The 16,909-nt window shown below is 32.1% G+C and overlaps 1 protein-coding gene across 1 annotated transcript in view; it reads left to right on the forward strand.

The window, feature by feature from the left end:
* Positions 1-16,909, forward strand: part of LOC127706216 (uncharacterized) — a 75,816-nt gene that overhangs the window by 52,831 nt on the left and 6,076 nt on the right. Inside the window, exons 44-58 of the mRNA XM_052210698.1 lie at positions 647-869; positions 1,331-1,479; positions 1,941-2,433; positions 3,635-3,843; positions 4,501-4,687; positions 6,452-6,622; positions 7,098-7,502; positions 7,871-8,021; positions 8,831-8,967; positions 10,196-10,278; positions 10,944-11,133; positions 12,094-12,211; positions 13,062-13,269; positions 14,834-15,028; positions 16,283-16,505. Coding sequence (XP_052066658.1) covers positions 647-869; positions 1,331-1,479; positions 1,941-2,433; positions 3,635-3,843; positions 4,501-4,687; positions 6,452-6,622; positions 7,098-7,502; positions 7,871-8,021; positions 8,831-8,967; positions 10,196-10,278; positions 10,944-11,133; positions 12,094-12,211; positions 13,062-13,269; positions 14,834-15,028; positions 16,283-16,505 — 3,142 coding nt within the window. The remainder of the gene's footprint in view (positions 1-646; positions 870-1,330; positions 1,480-1,940; positions 2,434-3,634; positions 3,844-4,500; positions 4,688-6,451; positions 6,623-7,097; positions 7,503-7,870; positions 8,022-8,830; positions 8,968-10,195; positions 10,279-10,943; positions 11,134-12,093; positions 12,212-13,061; positions 13,270-14,833; positions 15,029-16,282; positions 16,506-16,909) is intronic.

The raw sequence follows: 16,909 nt of genomic DNA on the forward strand, positions 1-16,909 counted from the left end.
CAATTACTTTTAAAATAAAGTGAGCTGAGGCATTCTGTTTCATCTGAGAAAATTTGATTACAGTACATTACAAATCTTTAAATAGCTGTAGATGAATTCAAATTGAGCTGGTAAGATGCAAGAAAGTTAGTTAACACATGAGTTTTATTAAATTTACTAGAAACCATTCATGAAAGTTCAAAAATATTGAAAAAGTAGGTCCAGGTGCTTTTCTGTTATGATAGGTCAACATATTTGGATATTCAGTTTGATTAGCATAATCAGATATCATTTCTGTTATGACATAAAATAAAAAGGTATATGTGAAGTATATAAAAAAAAAGTAAAATAATAAAAATACTGAACTCCAAGGAAAATTCAAAACGGAAAGTCCCTTATCAAATGGAAAAATCAAAAGCCTAAACACATTAGGGCTAATTTCCTAATGCTTGTAGTTTAAAGGTTTGGTTGGATTGCTTGCTTTGTTTGTATAAATGTTTGCTCAAGCATTGTAATTAAGATTGACATCTACAATTAATAGATAGGTGGGGCTTCAGCTTGTATACATTACACTTAACAACTATCTATATAGCATTACGAAATTAGCTCTAAACAAATGGAAAGCGCTCAAATGTTTTATTAAATGCTTAAATGTTTTATTTTTCAGGAATGTTGGAAAGTAATAAATTGTACCACATACCTGGATAGTAGATACTTCAACTCAACAGTACCCACTGCCTCTCCCACCACTACTACCGTAACCTACCAGAATATGACCACAGACCCACCCTACCATGTTGTAAACAAACCCGATGGAGGTATAGTAGACACACCCATGGACACAAGTATACCTATAGCACAGTCATCATGTGGAATACAAATATTTTCTGGTAAGTCATGATTGATATATTGCATTATTTATACATGTTTTAGCCAATTTTTAAACTGATCAGTTCAAATTGCATTTGATCAGGAGCTTGTTTATGCCCCCGCCGTTACCAGAGGGGGAATGAAGTATTACCCTTGTCCGTATGTATGTACGTTGTTCCAAAATTTGGTTTCCGCTCTCTAACTTTAGTTTGTCTCAACCAAATATTATGAAACTTATACACAATGCTTATTACCACCAAACACATATACCTGTATGTAAAAATCAATAAGACAGCAACCCTTCAACAGAAACAGCTGAAAAAGAATAGCATGTTCTCATTCTATTCAAGGTTGCAAAATGCCCTCTTGATGTTCAGTATCCATCCATAAATTCAAAGATTTACACACCTATAAGTATTATGCCAAACTATTCAAATGTGTTTGTTTAATAAAAATTTGATCATTTAAATTTTGGTTATAGGTGCTGCTCCACACATTGTATCATGGTGTAGAACATTCAATGACACTTATCGGGTCATGAAAACATCTATACCTGTCAACTTTGACCCTTCTGCTAGTTTCCATAGATACAGAATCAAAATTAGTGCTGAGAAGGAGGAAGCTGTTGATGTAAGATTTAGTTTTACTATTCATAGCTACTTTAAACTAATTACAGCAATAAATTGGAAATGTATTTACAAAACTATAAGTACAGTTCAGATGGCATTTAAAAGGAGGAGATACTGGGATACTGGGGTGGGGGGTGGGGGGGGGGGCAAGTCTTAGAAAGACAAACAACACTAACATAGTAAAAACAAACACACAAGCAACAGTCCACAAACCACAAAGAATCAAAAAGATTAAACCCAACCAAAATATGTCTATGGACTCAGTTTACTCTGAGATAGTAGACGCATCTCCACTTAACTTTTCTCTATACACCTGTTAAAATTTCTTGTAAGTTATAAATGTGGTAAGCCATTATACATAAGCCAATTCATAAATGTCTCCTGTGTAATGTGTCCTAAGACATTACAAAATATATAAACCATTGGTACATACAAAGTTGAATTCATTCTTTTGTTTTGTAGCTGAACTGGTGCATGGCAGTACATGTGGATGAAGATCAGTTGACAAGGATTTGTGGAATAGTTCCACTAAGTGATTCCACTAAATTGGTCCTGCATGTGTGGAACAGAGACAACTATGTGCCAGATATAACTGACATGTTTAATGTATTCTCTACCAAGGCATACTTCAAAGATTTAGTCATGCCTCCTGCTCCAGGATCATTGTGTCGCTATGGTGATCCCTTTAGAGGAGGAACCAATCCAATTCTTCGATATGAAGTGGGAATCGGAAGTGATAAGATATTGACAGACGTTGCACCATTTAGAGAAGTTTTAAAACCATGCATTCCCTGCTATGGAGAATGTTCTAAATATAACTGTGATGCAACCTGTAATGCTAATGAATATGTAGATATGACCTTCACCTTAAACAATCTGAACTTGAAATCTGTTGCTGTGGTAACCAATGAAACAGGACATCAAATCAACAAAACATTAATATATTTCTTCACAGGTAAGTGAAAGTCAAAGATGTTTTTAGTTTGAATTTCTTCATTTGTTTATTCAAATATATGACAAATAACATTATTTATCACAGCGGTAAAGATGTTTGATATCTAAACATGTGTTGGCATAAAAATTGCCTTTAGGATGTACACCTCTGAGGAGCCAAAAAAATCTAGAATTAAACTTTTTTTCTTAACCTGATTTTTGGGTTTATAAAAATGTAAAAGTAATTGATGAAGAAAAAATTCATATGGTGGTGCACTTCTGTTTGCTACGACCATTTGAAAGTACCCCATTTTAATGATTTTCCCATTTTTCATCAATTTTTACCCATTTTTGGGCTATTTTAATGAAAAAATTACAGTTTCACAATTAAACTTTTTTTTCATACTTTCACTAAAGATGAAGTGGACCAATCTGAATAAATTTAACTAAAATAAACTATAGGTTGCTGTTGATATTAGAAAGTTTTTATAAAATTAACTTGCTTTTTGGTGTCAAATTGACCAATTTTGGATTTTTCTCTTTTTATTTTAGAACAAAAATTATATTATTTCAATTTTTTGTTATAAATGATTGAAAAAATACATATCTCAGAATTTTGAAAAGAAAAAGTTGATATGGGATGTAAATATTTTGTCATTTCTTTGTACGCTTCACCCATTTTCTCAATATTTTGGCTGATGACACTGACCGGATTGGTTATAAAATTTGAAAATTTTATTACTGAAAAAATACTTATTGTTAAGTACACAATTTTTTCACAGAGTTGAGTTAGATAATAATATTTTTTAAATTCATTAATATCTTCCACTGTGTATCACATGTTTTGAAAATAATTCCTGAACGAGATTCAACGAGACTGAAACATCAGAAGAATACATCCTTAAACAATTGATAATAATATTTGGGTTTTTTTTTATGAACAAATATACATGTGTAGGAATGAATCTTTACAGATGTTCTTGCCATTTTTTTAGATGAGAGACATAATTATATATCAGATTTTTAACATTTTATTTTTGAAGAGTTATAGACTTTTAATAAACAGACTTTAATTGAACAGACTATAATTGGTATTTGCTCCTATCATCAAACACTAGTCAATCAAGAGTTAAAGGAAATATCTGTAAGTCTTTTAAGACTGATTTTTTTACAATTTCTGTGCAATAACATTTAAGCTCAATATGTATTTCTTTGTTTTATAGTGAAGGCAGTTCTTGGTTCTGGAATCAATAAAATGGCCTCATCTGATGGATTCTATGTTGATATGACCTCGCCAATATTTGACCCTGATGTCATGAACCAGATATATATAGATGTATCACAAGGAGAATTTACACCAGTGGTTTACCAGGCTTCAAACAGTACCATTAAAGCATTCTGGAGATGTTTGGATGAGGAAAGTTCTGTTAAGGTAAAAATTTTAATATATGATACACACATGCATACAGAAATGATTAAATGGAGAAATTGGATTTATATTAAAAGGACAGCAACCAAATGACACAAGCAAAAACAAATGATATCATTGAGAGATTTACATTCAGTCCTCAACAATAAACCAGTGTCTATACATTAATTCTTAAAGTCTTCATTTAAAGGGAGACAAAAATGACAACAAATCATTAAGATATGACACTTTTCTTTTTATTGTTTCGTGGTTATGTTCCATTGGTATTTAGTAAATATCGACAACTTTTAATACTGGTTTCCATTTTGTTATTCCTTAGCTGCTTCCTTGGTTGTATACTGAAACAGTAAACTCTGAGCTTTCCTTTTGAACCAGTAACTTTTATTTGCCTTGATGAAATAAAACAAAGATATTAATCAATTTTGCAGTTGAATTTTTTATGTTATTAAAGTTTTTGTATATGAGTAGGTCTCACCTTTCATTTCTTTTTAAAGGATTCTTTGTTTACACATTTCATGTGGCAAAAAGATGTTGATAGATTGAAATTGCTTTGTTTTGCACTAATGTAGCTTATTTACCTACCAGAAAATTCAAATTGTTGGTATCTTTATCATAATCTTGCCAATGGCCCTCAAGTTTATCTTATGAAGATATTTTCAGGAAAATCTATGGGCTATTGGTAATACAACAGGCGGAGAAGAATTACAACCCTTTACATCTGTAGGACTGAATGCTTCAGCTATAAACAGTTCATTTGAAGGCATATTACAACATAATCATACATACTATGTGTCTATCAGATGTGTAAACGGTGGAGGACAGGCAACACAGTGGAATGATACTACAGGTCGGCTATACACTTATATTTTTTCATTACTTATACCCCAATTTTCTAAAGTTGGCTGTATTTAGTGATGTCAGTTCTTTCCTTTGATTGTTCATCCTTGTAAACTTTTTATGCATCCTATACCACTTGGCCATACCTGCCAACCTCTGAAACCTTCAAAGAGGGAGATCTCCCCCTCAGCTATGACAGCTGAGGGTGATTGCGCAAACGACATTTTCAAGTTAAATATATGACCTGTTTACGTATTCATCTACAATATACCAATAAGAGTTAATTAATATACTGTATTTCTTCAATTTATGGTTATAATCTATACAAGGTGGGTTTTTTTAAGCCTTTTTCAATACTTCCGAGTCTCATGACTCATAACATTCAATATTTTGATTTTGTTGTGAGTCTCACACTAAGCATGCTTTCAAACATCGTACATACCACCAGAAGAAATTGAAAAGTTGATTGAAGATGATGTGCAAAAAGATTCATTGCCAAGTGAACTTGATCGTAAAAATTGAAAATCTTTCATTCAAATCTGCTTGACATTTCGATTTGCAGTTATCTATTTCTTCTTTTTTACACTGCCACTCTGTCCAGACAAAGACCTCTATCTTGTTGGAGTTGACATAGCAGAACTGAATTTCGATAACTTATATATCGAACATAAAAACTACTGACCAAAGTTTTCAAATGATTGCCGAATGTTTATTTATTTCTATTGAAAGTAATGAAAAAGCCAGAGAATTTGAAAGTAATGAAAAAGCCAGAGAATTAGAAACGCAGGTCATTCCAGGTAAAAAAATCCGAAAGCGGGAGATTCTATACTCCCGCGCGGGAGCAGACCAGCAAGCAGGAGATTTCCGGAATTTCATCGTTTGCGTGTGAGACTCCCACTCAAAAGGGGAGGGTTGGCAGGTATGATTGGCTGAACTTTACTCACATGAGTTACTTATACACCTCCAGACCCATTTAATTTCTTTATCTGAATAATTTTTGGGGTGTACTTTGGAATTACTCAGACTTTATAATATCTGCAAACTATAGTACTTTTTGTATCAGATTAGACCCTAAACCCCTAATTATAATTTAATTGAACTTTCTCAGAATAATTTGTTGTTTGGTCTAATTTATTTCAGTGGTTTTCCTTACAAAATCTTGGTCTTTCCAAGAGGTGGGAGGTTTCTTTTTGTGAGCTTTGCTTGCAGTACCTCTAGTTATGAATAAAATATTTAATCTCAGGTAAAAAAGTCTGATGATTTCCACATAATTTTAAAAAGAAGAAACACAGAAGATCAGAAACAAGGTAAATGCACAAAAGATAGAACAACATGAAAAATAGAGAACTTGCCAGAAGGACAGTTCTTTGATTTTTTTCCTTTGTTTATAGACTTTTACATGAAATTCTTCATATAATGGCATTTGAATAAGACACAGAATGACTTTCCGTGTAAAAAATTTGTATCCAAAAAAATATGGATACTTGCACATTACATGTACCCTTACATGTATCTCTGCACTTTCACCTGGGGAAATGAAACAAATCCCCACAAAATTATATGTAAAAAAATCCCTTCCAGTTATGCCATAACATTTTTTTTAATTAATTGTGTTCTTTTTCATATAGTGTAATGTTTTATCATCCCTTCTTTTCTTTTTGAATTTGTAATTAATAATGTTGTAAAAATTTTGTGAGATAGATATTATATTTTTATAGAAAATATATTTAAAAATCTTGAACTTGATAACATTCCCTAACATGTATAATTTCAGGAGTGACTGTCTTACTGGAACCACCATTGGTAGATGATATAAACAATACAATACCAGGTGCTACAGAATTCCCACACCCTGTCACACCATCTGATGCAAAGGAGAGTACAGATCCCACTAGTATAGGGTTTACCTTTTCAGTCAGTGAGGATAAATCAGTCACCAGATATGGTAAGACCTCAACTAGTTAACTTTCCAGGGGTTGGACGTACAAGATAAGATAGTAACATTACCAAGATGTACAGGTATCATTCCTGGTAGCATGTTTATGTTAAGCATTGGAAAAATGTAAAACACTACATTATGATTATTATAATAGAAGACCCTGGTGGTCAAAAGTTTTCTAACAATAGAATTTGATTAATAATATAAGATAAAGTTGATTAAGCCATTTGTGGTTTCAACCATTCTAGTTTTTATAGAGAGGGGGATTCCAAACCACCAAATAATAATTGTTAACAGTGAAATCTATACAAAGGATCCCTTTAATTATCGAAGAATGAACAATTTAGTATTAATAACAGTATGCTTTTGTTCCACATGTAGCAGTACAATAAACAAAATAAAGCTTCACCTTTGGACCAGTTTTCATATGTAGTTTTTAATGAGCCAATTTTATTACTTTGTTAACTTTTTAATATTGTAGATATGTGTATTGGAACGTCAGAAGACAATGATGACATATTCCCTTGTTTGTGGGTAGGCTATAATATCTCTGGCTCTGCTATAATAAAAAATGGTTGGCTGTACATAAATGATCATAAAATCAGACAATTATCAGAACTACGTGCTAATGATAATAATGCATCAGACACGAGTACCAATGTCTTCCACATGGAACCAGGTCGGACGTTGTTTATGACAATGAGGGTCTGTAATGATGCAATGCTTTGTACCAACAAATCTCTGGGCTCCATCACAATCACAGATAAAAAGGCTGTGTTACAGACATCTGTTCATGGAGAAGCCATTAAATTAGTCCATTCCTTCTCATCCAATTCTACACGGAGAAAGAGAAGTGTGGATGCACTTACAATTACTACACCTGATGGTATGTATATTTGTTTTTGGTGGATTACTAGACTGATTAGGCTGATTAAAACAAAATTAGACAGGCATCTTAAATGATAAGAGAGCTAAGTTATTCTTTTTCAAGATGTCTTTTTCAGCATAAAATTAATCATTTATAACTTCTTCATATATGCAAGACAGAGGACAATCAAAATTAATGTTGGGGAATGGTAGAAATTTGGTTTCTGTTTAGTCTAATCTCCAAAACATTGTTTAAGAATAGACTTGATATTGTTGCTTTATACATCCACATCGTTTGGTCTCTTGTGGATAGTTGTCTCATAAGCAATCACCATATTTTCTTATTTTTATGTTGAAAGATAAATAAATCCTGAGCTGATTTTGTAGGACTTCAGTCTGGACAGAGTATAATGATGCAGCCACTAGAAGAAAAAGACTTGATAACAGACTATAGGTCAGACTCATCTCCACACTTTCAGCCCTACATTGTCAACCCAGATACCACAGCTGATATGGTGGAAAGATTATTATATAAAAGGTACACAATGTGACTTAGTTGTTTGCAGTTCATTCAAAATTCTGACAAAATTAGAATTTGTTTCATCAAATCAAACTGTTCAACTGGTCAGAAATTTTATCCAACTGCTGAAGACAAAAAAACAGTTGGAGTCAACAAAGTGTATTAAGGTGATAAAATAAAGCATACTGACAATTCTATATAATACTTTAGTTCCACATAATAAGATACCCTGGCCTAAGTCACAAAATTATCTGGGATGAGAAAAATAAGATGCCCTGGCCAAAGTCACAAAATTATCTGCCTTGAGGAATATTTTATACCATGGCCATAATTTCCTTTTTATTTGCAGGTACCCAGAAAAGGGTAGATAGAATAATCAATACACATCTTTAGTTTTCTATAATCCTGAGATTGGAGAACCCATTTCACATCCCATTATTATGATGGGGAATATTATCTGTTTTGTTGTGTAACGCATGAGGTATACAGGAATAGGTTGGTCAACAAATCACTTGTATTGATGCTTGGTCGTAGAAATTGCCATATTTGTAGTTTTTGTTCAATAGTTTCATTTCCTCTAACATAATGCAATGGAATCTTAATACCTTGAGTATATCCTTGTCTTTTTAGTGTTTAAACATTTACAATTATACAGAAATCCTAGTATAGATAGGATATGATTTGAAGTTTTCTGCTTGGAAAATTTAGAGTGGAAATCACAATCATGGAATGAATATCTTAAGAGTTCAGATTAATTTAAGGAAATACAAATCAGTTAAAAATCTGTTTAAAATTAAACAATTTTGTCTATTTATTATTTGTTTCAGGTCACTGCACAGTTTTTACTCATTTGCACTGGTACCTATTGGACATCTGTCAATGCCGGGACCAGTAAACGTCACATTCAATGACTTAGTTGGTGATAATGATGAAAATAAGACAGCACTGTTACATTGGAACCCTAGTATGGATAACTTTTATTTATTGTATTCATAATAAATGCTAAGTCTTTCAAGTAAAAGTGAATGTATATATTATTTTCTGGAAGCTTTTCAAGACTCTGTGGTCATAATTTGTTTCTTTAGTCAAAATGTTAAGTGTACTGTAGCAAACAATGCAAACAAAACAATATATAATCTATAATTTAATGTTTAATTCTAAATATTCAAATTTCATTACTTAAAACAGCAGATAATGTGTCAAGCAGTAAAGTAAGCCAGCATTGTTAGTTTCAAAGCTATACAAAACTTTTATATCTTCATCCCTGTAAGTTTGTGGTTCCACAATTGTTGCCGTGCTATTATTTAGTTACAATTGTGTCTGTGTGAATTTTCTTTCATACCATAACCAGATTACACAAAATGAGTTTTTTTATAGTTTGTTTAAACAAGTTTTTGAATAACAGTGGTACATGGATTTAACTGCCAACAATGCTTCATGATTTGAACAATCAGTATATCAGATTTGGACCTATTTGATTGTTGTTTGCTTATTGTTCAGTGAAAAATATTTCATGCCATTTCCAGACAAGAACAAATTTACAATAATCCAATAGGTAGGTTCTGCAAAGTCACAAAAACCATGATAAAAGGTGGATATTTAACTTTGCCAGCAGGCTTCCTATGAATTCCTTACAGAGTTGAGGAAAAGGGTTCTTTAACACTCAGAGAGTGTGGATTTCTACAAGTTTACAATAGGCATCAGATTTAACATTTCCATTCCAACCAGACATAGCTGAGAATTTATACATCCCACAGAGACACTCAGACACCCCTTTTTATTATGGGTTTTACTGCTGGTAGGATGAAATCGTTTGATATTTCTAAACCTCTTGTCAAACCTCAAAGGATGTGGAACTACTATGGCATCAGTCTATAGCACACTCATGATTGATAGAAATGCAAAGAATCACAGATGAAAAAAAATCTAATAATGATAAGGGAAAAAGACTGCCAAATCTAATAAGTTAATAAGGCTATGGAATAAATTAACTGTTGGTATTGAAATTAAGTATTTAGATAAACTGGCATTTGTTTTAAGGGAAAAGGATAATCATTGAAACTAGTTTATAGTCACAGTACATGATACATGAAATATAACTAGTTATTCATGAAGCTATGGTAAATTTGTAATTAGTAAAACAATGGACAAACCCTCATGAATTTGATGAAAAACTTGTTATTTTGTTTCAGTATTACAACAATGGGAGATAACCAGTAGAACTTGTGGTCAAGATACAGAGGTTGTCAATGGAGATGGAACTATAACTGTTATGGTAATACAAATTCTCATTAGCTATTGTATAAATATCGTATTTATATTATTCTACTTTATGGGATACAGGTATTAATTTTATTTTTATCTTTTTTTTATATTATTTTGTTATCAAAATTGATCAAAGTTTTGTATGTTGCTGAATAAGTTGTTATTTTTCTCTTTGAATTTGGTGTTTAAAAATATGGCCCAAGGAATTGTACATCTAGATAAAATAAGAATTGAAGAAAAATGTTCATCTAAGTCTAAATTTAGGCAACAGTTTTTTGCAGATGTTCAAATCTCTTTAATCTATTAAAAAGAAAAATCATGGTAACAAAACAAAAATGAACTCCAGAAAAAGCAAGACCGGGTTGTTGATAGAGTAAGCGTCTTCTGTTATGCCTGCATCAACAGCCATGTGAATCCACACTTAGTCAAAATGTCACAATGGGAATAAGACACAATTGGTAAAACTAAAAATTAAATGACTATTCTAGATCTGGTATCTAAAGATCTAAAGATCTAAGACTGCATAAACATGTAACTAGTATGCTGAGAAAAATTGTATTGATCAACCAATGTGTGATGATGACCGTAAAACATATGAAGGGCCCATTTCAGTCTTTCTTGCTGATAAATCTTCAAGGATCCCTTTATAGTTAAAATGAATTGCCTTCATTGTAGATTTGTAAAACATGGAGTGACCATGAAAACAAACTGGACAAGTCCAACAGGAAGAAGAGATCTGCTGAAGTTACTACTCCTTACCTGTCAACAGAAACCCAGTATATTTTGGTATCCCTCAGTAAAGGAATCTTTAACTCACCACCATGGCTCATCAGTTCAGATAATGTCACTATGGAAGAGGATTCAGGTTAGTTAAAGCATCAGTATATGTAAAATTAAAAGACTTCCAGAGCATAGTCTGTGTCAGTTTCCTGTTGCATTTGCTTGATTTTGCTCTTGGGTAGCATAACACACTAAATTCAGTCACTGTGGATTCTTTTATTTTCATTGGTACCAATTTTCATGGATTATGGAAAAATTGTATTTTTTTGGATATTTGATTTCATGGTTTTGCAAACGTTTCTATACAAGCAAATAGAAAATGTAAATTTCGTTGAACATTTAAATTCGTGGTTTCCCTATTCACACAAAATCAACAAAAATTGGTACCCCACGAATAATAATGAATCCATAGTGCTGAGACTACAATAAGGAAAGAATATAGTATTCAAAGATTTGCAAGCATTAATTGTGGACTTGATGGTAGCAAATTGAGTTAATGGTGGCATGTACATCAAATAAAAAAATAAATGCCACAAATCTTAAAATACTGTACTGTTTCCTCAATTCTAATGCAACTAAGAAAAACAAACCATTAATATACTGTCTGCTCTTGCTGGTACAAATCAAAAGATAAATGGTGGAATTGATGGCCTGAAATTTGTATAGTTATCAAATTACGATGAACACTACAGATGGGGCTGCATAAAAATGTTCAATACAGAAATGAATTTCATACATTTGCTAAATAATGTTAATTTCTGCTTGATAAAATAACAATTGTTTTAGACTACATTTACATGTGAATTAATTTTAGCACAAAGTGAATACCTGGAATTCCACTTTCTAGGATCCATCACATTTATGGTTTTAATATACAAAGAAGATCTCCAGGAAGCATTATTTATTAACATCTTTGAAAATATATCCTCTAAAAGTATGGAATTCTATCATGTAGCCTGATACAAAATTTATACAAAGGTCTTAAATTCAGATGCATTAAATCATGTTAGGGAGGGTATATAATATTGTATACATTGCTTTCTAGGTACCCTACAGTATGAATTAAAGGCATTTGATGATGAAGGAGAAGAGATTGAATTTACTTTAGATGAAAGTTTTACTGGGTATAAAATGTCAGAACCATTACTGACTGAAGATGGAATGTAAGTCCAAACACTAATAAAAGTAAAAACCACCTGCTCTTGAATAATTTGTCAGGAAAAGGTTTACATCTATCATCACATTTTCAATCACACTTTTTCTCTATATTTATATTTCCTATAAACTTATTGTATAGATATGTCCTATGCTGTGATCTTATTTTTATGCACCACCAACAATACACGTTATCGCTATTTGTCTGTCATTACTGGACATGACAGAAGTTCCTGTAAAATTTTGACGTCACAAGAGAAAATGTCTGACGCCACAAAGGAAAAGTGATTGTTGTATGACGTCAATAGTTCAAGTGTGGCAAATTCTGGGGTCAAGTGGCGCAGATCCCCAAATAGTGATAAGGTCTATAGTAGGGGGATTATGTTTCTTCTACTGGGTGTGTCTTTTCATCTTTCTGTTAATGCACCTATCTGTGCCATATCAGGTTTAAGTTTTGGTCACACACATAAATAATCTACCCCAGAAATAGATTACCTTAGCTGTAATTGACGCGTGTCTGGCATTCAAAATTTTAATCCTGGTATCTATGATGAGTTTACTTACATAAACTCGAAACTTAGGACACATGTTGATTATGTTCATAATGAACTTTCTAAAATATATGCAATATTAGGGTTTTGACTTCGATTTCAAGGTTCCCTGGAAGTTGCAGACCTGGCAAACTGGTCCCAAAATGATAGGTTTTGCTTTTATGTACACACTGAGCAAACTGATCTCATAATGATTTGATTCTCTTGTTTTTAAGCACTACAATATTGTGATGGTTTTAGGTTTAAATATTTTATGTTTGCTAGAGGAATGAATTTGTACATGGACGACATTTTTTAATTATTATAGCCTGCTGTATACACCTTGTAAAGATTGTTATGGAGTGGAATCTATCCCTATAATACTAAAGGAGAACCAATCAGATCCAGACATCCCTCCAGCTGACACACCAGTCACTGTGACCATCAATGTTATAGATGTAAATGACCCTCCAGTGATGTTTGTGACACAGTATGGTCAGTCTGTCATGCATTCAGATCCTACTAACCCCATTTCGGTAATTTTTAAATTACACTACATAAACCTGTAAAAGTCTTGAATATATTGTTTATACTAAATAAAATGTACTTGAACATGTCTGGTAATGTACACATGCCTTTACAATTAAAAAAAAGATGAAAAGTGGGGTAAATGATAAGGAGACAGCATCCGAAACCACTTTAAAAAATATACTTTTTACCTGTAAATGTAAAAATAATTATTGATGGGAACACTGAAATGATCAAAATTAAATTTTATAATCCAAATCCCAGATATTAAGTGGCAAATAACTATGTACCTTGGTGCAATGGGGTAATTAATCAATAAAACAGTTTCATTCTTCTTTCAAAAGTAAGCTGATGTGACCTTAATATTATGCCACATTGACTTCATGTCCAGGTTCAGCTCTTGATTACTAAAAAGTACTCCACATTCATACACCATATGGAAAGGGTGAATTAAGTTGAGTAATATAGCTTTACACCAAAAATAAGGTTACTCTATCATACATTTTATGTTTCATTCACTAAATAAAACCTTATGTGAGCATTTAGTTCTTAGATATAAAGATAAATTTTACCACTGCATCAAGTGTGATAGGATATTTCTCCACTCAAGACATTTAAATTTTCTTATTTAAAGTGCTTGGCTTGCTGAGCCCTTTATTTATTTTAAATTTAACTGTTGAAAGTGGAGAAATATCTTATTGCACAAGATTCAGTGGTGGAATCTGTTTCTTTAATGATATTTAGGCCAAATGTAGACAACTTTATCTTTCATTTTCAATAAAAAGATGTATTCTTTATATGTGACGTCATCAGGCATGGTTGCCTTTTTTTTGACGTCACAATAGGAAATTCAGAGGGAAGCAATGAACTTTGACATCATAATTGAATTTTGACCAATGAAAAACTGAGATCAAACAAATGACACATGATTATAAAAAAATAATCAACCTGTCCTTAAAAGTATAAATGAGGTAAAAATGGGAGAAAGAAAGTTCAAATTACATACCTCAGTGAACTGATTATTTAATTTGTATAACAGCTTTCAATCAAACTTAGACCACTTTGACTTAAAATACCTGGTGTTATGCTTCATGGAATTAGGTTATTTTATGCCCAAGATTAATTTTTGGATACTGAGTGACCTAAATCAAGGATGCATCTGATAATTTGAGTAAGCTGAACCAAAAAAAGGAGTTCACCCTTCCTATATATATTTTAAATGCAGATTGATTTGTGTGTCTTAGTTCTCTTCTAGAAAACTAGTTGTGTAATTTGGTCAACTGACTTTGGCTAAAGTCAACATCTTCATTTTTCAATACTTTTTATCCAGTTATGTGACTTAGTATTTGGATACATATATTGGTAATTGTCTTTATTTCACAGAAAGAAGCAACTAATACAAAAATTACGTTATTTTCCACGATGAAAAATGAATATTATTTCTATTTAATTTTGATAACTTCATTTTGTTTTTGGAGGGAATTTTGAGTAAAATGGTGAAGTTGGTAATTTTAGATCATAAATTTCCTGATGTGAAATATGTTTTAAAGGGAATTGTTGTATTACTTTTAGGTATATTTAGAACAGATGAATACATTTAACAAAGAGAAATGGTCAGAGAAGTTCACAGCACTGATTGGTGCCTATGATATTGATAGAAGTGATAGTCTCCATATAGAGGTGAATGAGCCATCACATGGTAACCACACACTGACGGAGAAATCTACGGAACCATTTGATGTGCAGCCATGTACAGAAAACTTACCGGTATATATAATAAAAACAATGTAAATAAAGGATAGGAGAATCTAGTCATAATATTGTTTGCCTAAAACAAATGTGACTGAAGGTGACTCATAGGTGTGCTGTTCTACAGTAACTGTTTTATATGGTTTCATACTATTTTTATTCAGAAGATGGAAGTGATGCATATTTAAATTTTACATCAAGTCTATGACCTTTATTCTATGACTTGAATCAGCATCAATACTTCATGAATATGTCAATCTTTACAAAATTGGAAACTGTATAAAGATCAGATGTGATATGATTTCCAATGAGATATCTATCCACCAGTGACTAAAAGACTTGGATGTAAGCAACCCTTTGTCAACGTATTGCCTAATGTGTGTAAATGATCCTTCAAAGTTGTTTCAAAGGCTAGATGATGATTTGCCTAATTATATAATGCAAACATGATGTAATCATGTGATTCTTTTAACCTACCATGTGTAATCATCATATGTAAACTAAGATTTTCTGGTATATGGTCCAGGGACACAGATATTGTCCTTCATACCTGCCAACTTTTCAAAATCTCCATGGGGGATTTTAAGCGCAAGAGAACATAATGCTCCTCTTATATTGTCATAAGTGTTTTTAATCTACTACTATATTGTTTGAATGAATATGTATGTGCTTAAATACCCTTGTAAATCATTTGAATGCCTGTTTTGAGATGTTCAGTTTATATAATAAAGAATTTCAAAATTCAGTTCAACACCTCTCAAGGGGGATATCCCCCATAAATCGGGATAGTTGGCAGGTCTGATTGTCCTTTGATTTTTGTTGTCTACAAACAGAGTCCCTAGTGTGGACAGTATATAACTTGCATATTTTTTTCATACACCTTTCAAATTTATTTCTTTATATTTTATGCATAAAATAGTAAGTAGGGGGATGATTTCACATGTAAAAAAAGTTTGGGGCATGAATTTCTAGGTAAAGTAGTGATTTGGTTCAGTTTGAAAAGGTAAAAAACTAGTATGTCTGAAGCTGTCAAACTGAAGATATTGACTTGATATTTTTATGTAGTTAAATACACCATGACAAGATGTAGATCAAGTTAGAATTTCTTTCCATTACAATGAATTTTTAACCGGTAGGGGACTATGTATTGCCATTCAATACTCTCAGAATGCTTGTTTAGATAGCTGTTGTAACAGCCATGAAATAATGGCACACTTAAAAGAAAATTGGTTTTGAAAATACAAAATTTACCTGTATTCTGTTATCTTTCAGCTGAACAGCCTACCTTGTGGTAACTTTAGCCATACATTACCTTATGCAGGGAAGAATATGTCATGGATTTATTACAGCCTTAGTTATGAACAAGCTATGTTGTTTTCTGGTTATGACGAACTCAAAATATATATCAACGATACCCATAATGCTACATCAAATGTTGTTACTATTAAATTTATCATCATGGAGTCACCTTGCCATAATGAAGGAATTTGTGATGGTAAATCTATTTATATATGCTTCCGGATAAAACAAGCAACAATCAATCAATCACAGCTGGTAGCTATTTTAAGGATGTACTTAGGTGAAATTAAAAAAAATCTAGAATTTAAAATTGATACTATAAGTCAGAAGAGCATTAATTAAGGAACAAAATAAGCTAAAAATATTGATGGGTTATGGAGCTCCTTTTCGAGAAACTTATTTTTTTAAAATGACGGGAAAATGCTGACTCTGACTTTTACCTTATATTTGCATTGGTATTATTTGGGTCTCAAATCGAAAGAAAAGAAATCTAGAACCTGCTTAAATTTAGGTAAATGACCTTTAATGAGCTATTGAAGTCTTATATGAAAAGAAAAATGGGTGTTATGGGGCAAAATATTTTACCCTGTATTGTAGGAA

This window comes from Mytilus californianus, unplaced genomic scaffold (genome assembly GCF_021869535.1).
Source record: "Mytilus californianus isolate M0D057914Y unplaced genomic scaffold, xbMytCali1.0.p SCAF_6, whole genome shotgun sequence".
In the NCBI taxonomy this organism is placed as follows: domain Eukaryota; kingdom Metazoa; phylum Mollusca; class Bivalvia; order Mytilida; family Mytilidae; genus Mytilus; species Mytilus californianus.